This window comes from Papaver somniferum, chromosome 3 (assembly GCF_003573695.1).
Source record: "Papaver somniferum cultivar HN1 chromosome 3, ASM357369v1, whole genome shotgun sequence".
Classification (NCBI taxonomy): domain Eukaryota; kingdom Viridiplantae; phylum Streptophyta; class Magnoliopsida; order Ranunculales; family Papaveraceae; genus Papaver; species Papaver somniferum.
The window spans coordinates 23,701,553-23,711,615 of record NC_039360.1 but is presented as its reverse complement, the minus strand read 5'-3'; the positions used below and the strand labels follow the sequence as shown (position 1 = coordinate 23,711,615).

Sequence of the window (10,063 nt, the reverse complement as noted above, 5' to 3'; positions counted from 1 at the left end):
TCAAATTAATCATTAATAGTCATTTTACATGATATAAAACTAGACAATAATAATTTGAAAAAACAACTAGATTTTAAAAATAAAAATTTGGGACAATATTCTTCATCTTGTTAATCTTCTTCATTTCACAAAACTTCCAATCAATGCGCTCATGGACGAAATTTCCTTTGTTTATCTTCTTTTTTGGCTTCAAATTTGTTTTGCCTTGATTTTCTTTCCCATGAACTTTTCTTTGTCTTTTCTTAGTTGCGGTTTTGACTTGGTTAATATCCAAAACTTGAAGACTTCTTTGCTTCTAACCTATTTCTTTATATGTATCACATATCTTTTTAACTACTTCTTCAAGCACTACTCCGTAAAAATCAAGTTGGGTTTGAAATTGTGTTATTTGGGAAAAATAGAAAAAAATAAATTAGATTGAGAAAGAGAGAATTTAGATTGACAAAGAGAGAAATATTAAAAAAAAATTACACAAAAATTTTGTTGGTGCTAGACTCGATATCGAGCGACCTTCATAGCAGCGCTAGCGATAAAAAACATTATCGCTGACAATATTATCAATATCATTCGCTAGAAATTCTGTCGCTCAGTGGTTTTTCCATAATGGCACAATTCGTTACCTGATATGCCAAACAGGTTTTTTTTGGCATGTGCATGGAAATAGGCCTAACAAGAGGAAACGATCCATGTTGAGATAAAAGGGAAAAGGCAAAAAAAAAAATGAAAAAATCATAAAGGTAAGATAAGGACCGAATACGAATTAGAAGAGAATATATGGGTGCTAGAGATGAAGAGAAACATTGAGCACTGAAAGGCAATAGTAATTTTCAGATCCAAATATCTACATCTCTAATCAACTGATCCGACGACCCTGAAGCGCGGGCTCATATTTGCTGTCACGCGAACACGTGCATGACAGCAGGACTCCTAATATGTTTTTCATTCATCCAAGTAGGACCTATAAACAAGAAAACTGCATCTCCACTTCTGATTACACAAGCCATGTTTCTTGTTGCGGACTCTCCATCTCAGTCATTTGTCCCTCATCACATTCTGTCAATAGATTCAAATGGATATAACGAGCAACAACATTATCACATCACATACCATTAAGTAAAGCACAGATGATTATCTTATGTGTGTAGAATAAAGATGGAGCCAAGTTACTACAAGTCTTCAACAATGCATCACAAGTTCTAAGATCCCACCACTAATAGAAACCTACCCACCATGGCACCACCAAACTAGATAAAACCTTCAGTCCCCGCCGTGCCCCCTGATATTAATAATAGCACGACTAATACAGCTAGAAAGCAGATGCTGGTGAGGGGCACAAATCCTATTTACTTAAACACTGGCAGTTAATGTGGCTTCGATACCAAATATCAAAGCAGGTTCTTATCAAGTGTGTTACAGATGTAGTTACTAATACCATTGAAGAGCCAGGTGATTAACCTCTAGAATAGTGAGAAATCTAAAGCCCAAATGTAATTTGGCCTGAAACTTGGTTTTCATGCCCAGGCTATAGATGGATTTGAAACTGCAACTAAAAAAGAACTCCAGAAAAGAAAGTAAAATGCACACAAGAGGGCACATACCTAGTTATCATAGAAGCGGGAACGACGCCTTTGAAACCTGTGACATGAAAATTAGAGCAAAGGTATTAACAAAGTGAGAATCAACGTACTGAGCAATTGGAGGTCCTGAATGAGTCCAATCAGATACATCTGCCAATATACAGAGGATTTGGTTCCTCTGGTTCAATCTAGAAATTTACCCATAAATATTATACGAACTGAATATCTACTGACAGAAAATTGAAATGCTTCATAGTCTTCAGCTTAACCGTTTAATGGCCCTTTTCCCCTTTTATTATCAAGATTTAAGACTGTACAGTGATTTAACACTTGTGAAGTAAAGACTAAAAAAAACGAGGCTGCCGAATATATGAAATGAATTATGCATATAATACAACAGACATGAAGAATACCCAAATTTTTAACATATATATTGTGTTCTTTATAAATGAAAAATCAATGGCATGAGTAAGGAACTGACTTAAAGATTCAGTGTTTATTATGGAACAATTGTCACATTGTCTTGCCACATTGTCACAAAACAGAGGAACAAACAAGAACAAAACAGTTGCGGAAAAAATCCAAATCTTGCGACATTGTCTCCTTTCTAGATATAGCAACAATTGCGGGGAAAAAAATTATGGAACAAAACAGCAAAGTAAGAAAGAACCCATGTTCATTTATTTTCAAAAGATAAACATGCTGAACAAACAAGTATTTACAGGAAAGGAAGACTTCAAAAAGTAGTAACAAGAAACATGACAACATTCAGATGAACAGAGAAACTAACGTTTGAACTCGAAAATTTTCAAAACATGGGGAAGCTTCCAAAAAACATGCTTCACTGACCTGCGGTGACTAGCATTGCCCCTACTGGTGTCAGTTACTCTACCCATGTACTCGTCATCAGTCTCATCAGCTCTATACTCCCCAATTTCAACAGATGTCACAGATCCATCATCAGAAGTCGAAGCTTCATAGCTAGAACGTCGACGTCCTCTCCTCGTTTCACCGACTCTTGCCCTTCTTCGATTTCTTGATGCCCTTAAATTATCAAATACCTGATATAATATACATGAGGTCCACCAGTTCCCATCATCCCCAGGGAAGTCCTCATACTCATCTCGGTTATCATCATCACCGTACTCGATAACATAGTCCCCAAGAACTACCCCATGTGGTACCTCTGAATGGATGGTACTCAGAACATCAATAATCTCAGACGACTGCTGAAAGTTCTCCCAATCAAGTTGCCGAGCAGGGTCTATCTTGGATGGACTAGCATGAGGATGTTCGACCTTGGCATGCTTCTGAAGCTCGGGGTAGTTGCCAATAAATGTACAGTTATCCTGATCGCAACATCTTTTCTTTTTGTTCAAATGAAGACGAACTTCATCAAGCACTACCCATCCTGTAACTTCCCCTCTACACAGGGGGCAAGCGGGGCGTTCTTTATCTTTTGATTCCATTGGCTGTGCTGTTTCAACTGACGTTGCATCTGATGTTGGTGGATCTTCTTCCACCACTGGAATACCAAATGCACTTTTAAAGCGATCGAGGCAGTTTGAATGAGTATGGCCAGTATCGCACATGAATGGTCGACATCCATTCCCAAAAGAGGTGCATTGGAGGAGGACTCCATTGTGTGGGAAATCCAAACATATTGGGCAAATCACATCTTCCCAATTCGGAACCAAGTTAGCAAGTTCCGAGTTTGATGTGCTGGGCAGGATCTTGCTCCCATGAAAAGTACCAGAGGCCATGAAGAGTATGTCTATAAACTAACAGTCATTATCGGTCTTGTGGAGATTATCCAGTCCTCTTCTAGTTCCAAGATCAAAGGCTGTCCAGCTAAGTTACATGTGTAATATAAATCCGAACAAAAGGGGTCCAAAGTACCTCACCTGCACATAATCAATAGTTACAGAAACAACATAGAAGATTTTCTCAAAATAAACAGCATCAACCTAACCAAGTAAAACACATAACAAAGTACGCAACAGCGTGCAGTGCTTGACAGCACAAAGGTGCAAGAAATCAAAGTAAGTAAACCAATATCTGAGTGCAAACTTACTGGTACCTAACACATCAAACCAAGGGATATTTTCTACCGCTACTAGTACCTATCCCGCGAGACAAACAACACTGCGTTTAAGGTTTAAGAAGCTGGAAATCTAAATTTCAGAAATCAGAAAAGAATAGCAAAGGAAACACCACCATCCTCGTAATTACTTTGGATATTCCGTACAAGACTTTAACAATCGAATAGTAACAAAAGCAAAAAAAAAAAAAAAGGAAAGATATAATTATGTTGAATCTTTAATTTCACTATTACACCTTACATTCCAATTTTCAACAAATCAACTCAGCTAAAAATGTTTTCAATTGTTGAAACATAAACATGTTCCAACACAAACTATACCCATATCAACCTCGACAAATCCATACGGTTCTTCTCTAATTACCGAATCCAAAACAACAAATACAAAGAATTCAAAATATTGAACATGGTTAATTTTATCCCCAATTGCAATACCCCCCACAAACTCAAAGATCGCTACTTTGTTCAATACTGCATGTTAGTGTGTCTTAATAGTGATGGGTTCATGTGTTGAGCTGATCTGCTCAATCAAATTATCCTCCTTTTTAATGGATTCCACTGAATCAAATAAACAATTTTCAAAAGTCCAACTACCAAAATTAAATCAAGGGGCCCCATAAATCAATCATATCATGATTTGATCATTCAGGGTTCCTTATAAAAGGATCAAATTAGTGACATCCATTAAAAAGAAAAAAACAACCCAGAAATGAAATGAGAAAAATGATATATGAATGATTTTTTTATCACTGAAATTGGAAATTGAACAAACAAATCGAACCTCAAATCTGTCCTTCTTCTTCTTCTTCTTTCTGTTTCTGAGAATCGAAGCTGAGAGGGAGAGAAAGTAAACCCTACGAGAGAGAGAGAGAGAGAGAGAGAGAGAGAGAGAGAGAGAGGAGGGAATGGTTTGATGTTGTTGTTGTTGTTAAGGTCTTAGGTGAGTGCTTCTTGAGCTTCTTTCTGCTAATAAACATATGACTCGGACTTCTGAGTAGTAGTGATATTATATTCCGCGGATCACCGCTACATACGTTTGCATGTTTGGGGATTTGACAAAAGTCAAGTGATAGGGGAGCACGCGTGTGCCCGCCATATGCAAGGATCCTACAAGGAGTTTCTTTGTTTCTGACTCGAAATGACTTCTTCATCTGACTCAAAGATAGTTGAAATTTGAATACTAGCGGCCTGTTCGGATATCAGAATTAGAAGTCACAAGCAAAATGTTTTTGCTTCACAAAAAAGTAAATATTTTGGCTTTTAGCATGTTTGAATATCGGAAGTGGAAGTGTTCCTGCTTCTCTGATAGTGGGAATCAGTTCAAAAAATTAGAAGTAAAAATGTTTTACTTCACAAAAAGTTAATCTTCTTTTTTTGTTTCTAAAAGTCATTTTGAAATTCTATCGCTAAACTAATTTTTAGCTTTCCGACTTGTAAGAGTCAAAAAGCAACTTCTCAAGTATTATCCAAACAAGCTTTTAACATATTCATTTCTAGAAATCACTTTGAAATTGCGACCCGAACTAACTTCTGAATTCTTTAGTAATTTTCTAAAATGACATCCAGATAGGCTATAAAAGTCATTCTAAACTTGTGTACCTAAACTAATTTCTATTTTTTTTTGCTTCAAGAAGTCAAAAAAACAATTTCTAAAGTCATGTACGAACAAAATATAAGGTTATATGAAGCTTAGATATAAAATACCTTCTAAGTCAAGTATAAAATACCTCTGAGTCACGTTTGTGAGCCAAATCATACTCAAGTAAAACATTAAAAAAATATATAAAAACCAATGATCTGACTGGTACAGAACCAGATTCAAATTCCAAATAAGAACAAAACCAACAAAATACATTTTTCCGGAGAGTGTCGATTTGTAAATTTCTGACAGGTGACGGTTACGAGAATGGCGGGGAAGTGAAGAATACCCGACGACATTCAGGGAAGGATGTAGACCCATCGGACAGGGATAATCATTCTGGTCCAGGAAGAGGTGGCGACACCAGTCTGAGCTGTATGAATCACTGAAATGACGACAAGAGTTGATCTATCAATAGAGGTAGCAGCCAGTGGCGGAGATGGAAATTTAATTTGGGAGTGGCTTTGGGTTTTTAGGGGTGGCTCAAGCCTATTAATTGGGCTTATTTTTATCAGCCCAAACCCTAATCTGTGCGTGGTTCCGCCCCTGGTAGCAGCAGCCCTTTTATAATATGAATGCACGTTTTTCTCACCCTTGTGGCTTAAGAAGGAGAATCCTAGTGGAATGATTGATTACAGACCAATTGCTTGCTGCAATGTGGTGAAGATACGCGAGATTATAAGCCCACTGTAATTGTCATTGTAGCACGTGTGTGGCCCAGCCCATAAGGGCCATGCGGACTTGACGTCATCCCCACCTTCCTCCAGTATATCACTGGCAGTCCCTAGTGAGAACGGCATGCACCTTGTTATGAATTTTGTCCCTCATAACATATTTATTAAAATTTGCTCAAAAAATAAAACCAAATTGTCACGCAGGACTCTTTAAGAGATATTCCTCTGTTTTTAGAAACACAAAATTGGTTAGAAAGACCAAAATCAACAATTCCTGGGTGAAATGGACAGTTAGATCTTGATACTGTTTAAATGGACAAAAATGTAAAAATAGGCAGGATGTAATCAGTTTCATCGTGCCCATTTTCAAATATTTTTTCTTATTTTTAATTTACACAGGATGTATCCAGTTTCATCCTTGCTATTTTTTAAATTTAAGCAAGGATGAAACCAGTTTCATCCTTACTATTTTTTTTTGGCCATTTCACCCAAACTATTTTTTTACTCGTCCATTTGAACCGTGATTTAAAAATATTTGGACAAATGACCCATTTTCCGTTTTAGAAAAGAATTACTATTGTCTTTCTTTTTCTTTTTTTAATTTAACATACGTTTAGACTGAAATGAAAAAGTGACAATACCTCTATCTAGAAACCACGGTGGTGATATGTATATTGGAGATTTCAAATGTAAACACTAGGATATCTCGAAGAAAATCTATCAGGGTGGAATGTGGGCTAGTTAGAAATTCAATTATCGGCTACTAGAGAGCAAGTAGTAGCTATCCAGATTCCAGCAGCATATTTCTATCACTTTCTGATTTAGCTTAGTAAAGTGGATTTTGTTGACAATGTGATTAAAACTGAATGGTTCACATAATTTTATGTGTATTATTGAATTAGCAAGTTGGTATGGACGAATTGTCTTTTCTTCTTACCGTATTCTGACGACCACTGCGTTCAAGAAATGTGCATTATATTTACACAAATGACCTTGGTCTGACTAATTTATTGGAGATTGAGAATCGGGATTGACGTAGTAAATCAGGGTATTTTTGTCTTTTGAATAAACAATAATACCACCATTTTGTTTCTTCTACAACACCCTGAAAATCAAATTAGTTTATCAAGAAAGAATTCTTTTATTGAGATTTGACAATTTTAGACTCAAGAATTGCCGACCTAAATTATTAATAGAATATTAATTTTATCAAAAATAATTAAAAAAAATTGGACTTTGTTTTTCGAATGGGAATGAAGATAAATCACACGAGACATCTAAAGAGCCTTATTGAAATGCTTTGCCTTTGTCTTGTTCATAGAGGTCTGAACGTTACTTCTGTGTGGCTGTCAAGTGGAAAGTATCGCTCATCTGAGCAGCTGTGTCCTTCTACTGGGCAAGTGTGGGACTAGTGCAAGAATAATGATGAGGTTGACCTCATAGATGGTCCAGTTGATGTGAATTGGGTTTGAATGGTTAATGATGCTAGACTGAAAGCTGCGAATTTTAATGTTCTTTGGGAAGCTTTATTTGCTTTCCTTGTCTGGCAATGAGTTCCTTGCAGTCCACAATATTCATAGCTCTAATCCAGTTGGAAAGGACCAAATAAATGATAAGTGGGGAGCCAAATTGTAAAGCCTGCAACCAATTTGGCTATCCAATCTCTTGGACATCGTAAAACAACGATCATTCGCTGACTTCAGATAGGCACCGTGAAATCAAAGTTAAAGAAATTTAATCACTGTGTATTCAGACTTGTTAAGGGTGGTGCATCCATCCACACTTCGGGGATGGCAAAAAGCTGTACTGAAAAGCTATAAATAGCATTACATTTAGTTTAAATGGTTGACAAAAATATGAGAGGTCTCCAGATAATTCCACACATATCAAGAGTTCTATAGATCTGATATATTTTACAGCAGATGGATGTTTGTTCAATCATCACAACTATTACTAGTGAAAAACACGAAAAGCTACAGATACATAATGGGGTTGGAATACAATGAGAATGATATATCGAATGAAATACGTGGTTTTAACGTCTTAGAAAGACGAACAAAGAACCTCTGGAACCTTTTCCTAACCTGATTTTTTCGTCTACGTAGCTAATCTCCAGTTTAACCTCACTCTCCCCACCATAAGTGAAATTGAAACCCCCAACCTTCAATTCTGGAGGCTCGAATATAACTTGAATCCATTTTTCATCCAATACATTTAGTGCACCTGTACCACGCAATATGTAAAAGAGAATTTCAAAGACCAATTTCATAATGATTGTAAGATAAATTCGTCTTTGTAAAGGGGGATAGATTTTGCTTACCTTTCAAGGAAACCTCTCCATCTATGAAACCAAATAAAGAAAACGAGACTTTATTTTTAACGCAGGCAGGAGCTTCAACTACTTGAATCATTTGTTTGGTTTTAAAAAAGACACGCCCTAATGCACTGCGGTAGCCACCTCCAGGAGATGTAGGCACAGAACAATACAGCACATCCCACTCTGAAAACCAAATTTGGTATGCGCCATATGTTAACAATCCAACCAGTAATCCCACGAAACATCAAAGGCATACAAACTAAGTTAGACGATGAAAGTAGCAGTAAGGATTTACCTCCAAATATAAGTGGGCATTTAACAGGCTCATCAACACAGTACTTTTGTAATTTCTGAGCCACTTCAGCTACCTCTTTATGCCCTTCTTTAGTTAGCGAAACTCCTCGATCAGTTCCAGTCACCTAATTAAGCAAAGTTTTACTTAGTTTCTATCATTGCACTGGCCGCACTACAACCACACAATAACTTTAATAGTTTTTCAACATTTCACAAAGACGAAGTATCTATGTTGTGTTAGGCGCTAGGCGAGGACCAATCCCTTCGCCTTGCCTAGCTCCTACGCGCCCAGAGAAAGAAAAAATTGTTCACATTTTTGCGCTTATCTAGGCGCCCAGCTCACTTTTCACAACTCATTGAAGAACCATCTTGTTTGAAGAAAAAACAGCCATCCATCTAACTCTCCCCTAATTAGTTCATTCTCCTAAGAGAGATCTAGATAAATTTATCTTTAGATTGGCAAATCTATCAAATTTCATAGAAATTTAATTAAACTGAAACCACAAATATACTATTAAATGAAGTTAATAATTAAGAACTAGATGTCTAGAAATAAGAACCTTGGAGAGAATAGATGCAACAAGATCCTCTGGACCAGTTCGGATATCCTCAGTCATGGAGATAGATGATGATGCAGCAGAAACCCTCAACTTGTTTTGCTTCTTCTGATAGGATTGAGAATGAAGAGGAAATGAAACATTGATGAATGCATGGTGATGATGATAAGGTTTTGAATTGAAAATTAGGGTTTTAGATTTGGAGATTTCAGGGCCTCTAATTGAAGAAAATAGACCTGATGAAGATGCCATTTCTTTTTTCTTTCACTTATCTGTTCTTGGGGTTTCAGTAGAGTAGTGACTGTGGAAACCAAGGATTTTATTTTTTTTAACATGTTGTTGATCGGAAATCTTACTTGGGCCAACATCACCACTGGTTGCATGACACGTGGTAGGTTTCAAATTCTTCATCTCCTTTCTTTTTTTCGTTTTGTACAGTATTATCCATTTGGAAAGTATCAGTGATATATAATCTGACCATCTGTATACACTAAAATGTTACATATCCCTCAAATTTCCCCATGATAATGTGGCAAGGGTACTGGGTTCGTAAGGTATTGGTTTGTAAGATAATGATCCCCTCAACAGTTGGAAAGAGCCAAATTGGAGGAACATATCTGTATATAGAGGATTTGTGAGTTTTTGTCCATTCAGCAAGTTTATGGGCAACAAAAATACAATAACAAGGTTAAGAGGCAAACAAACAAGCGACTAAACTAGGAGAGAAAAGCTGATTATTCTTAAAAATAGCATCCGTCCTAGAATCGCCATCAAAGTCACCAGCTGAAAATTGTTCGATGAGATTCTTAGCATCACTTTCAATGATGGTATGTGTGAACTTGTGCTCCATAGCGTTCTTCAAGACTGCCCAAATAGCTCTGGCTTCAACTTCTTCAACATAATT

The 10,063-nt window shown here is 36.7% G+C and overlaps 2 protein-coding genes across 3 annotated transcripts; both read right to left on the bottom strand.

The window, feature by feature from the left end:
* Positions 1–721: 721 nt before the first annotated feature.
* LOC113355577 lies at positions 722–4,634 on the bottom strand. 2 transcript variants are annotated; one of them, XM_026598472.1, is made up of 4 exons: positions 4,460–4,631; positions 2,427–3,481; positions 1,599–1,635; positions 722–1,053 (listed from the first exon to the last, which is right to left on the bottom strand). In XM_026598472.1, exons 2-3 carry the CDS (start codon positions 3,338–3,340, stop codon positions 1,599–1,601), a joined length of 951 nt encoding a protein of 316 aa, XP_026454257.1. In that variant the 5' UTR covers positions 3,341–3,481; positions 4,460–4,631; the 3' UTR covers positions 722–1,053. The 2 variants fall into 2 exon arrangements, with proteins under 2 accessions (XP_026454257.1, XP_026454256.1); XM_026598471.1 differs by lacking the exons at positions 722–1,053; positions 1,599–1,635 and having other exon boundaries at positions 2,237–3,481; positions 4,460–4,634.
* A 3,159-nt stretch (positions 4,635–7,793) lies between these two features.
* On the bottom strand, positions 7,794–9,455 carry LOC113355576 (probable plastid-lipid-associated protein 8, chloroplastic). The gene is made up of 4 exons (XM_026598470.1): positions 9,163–9,455; positions 8,604–8,727; positions 8,312–8,491; positions 7,794–8,214 (listed from the first exon to the last, which is right to left on the bottom strand). The coding sequence occupies exons 1-4, from the start codon at positions 9,409–9,411 to the stop codon at positions 8,027–8,029; spliced, it is 741 nt and encodes a 246-aa protein (XP_026454255.1). The 5' UTR covers positions 9,412–9,455; the 3' UTR covers positions 7,794–8,026.
* Between the last annotated feature and the right edge of the window lie 608 nt (positions 9,456–10,063).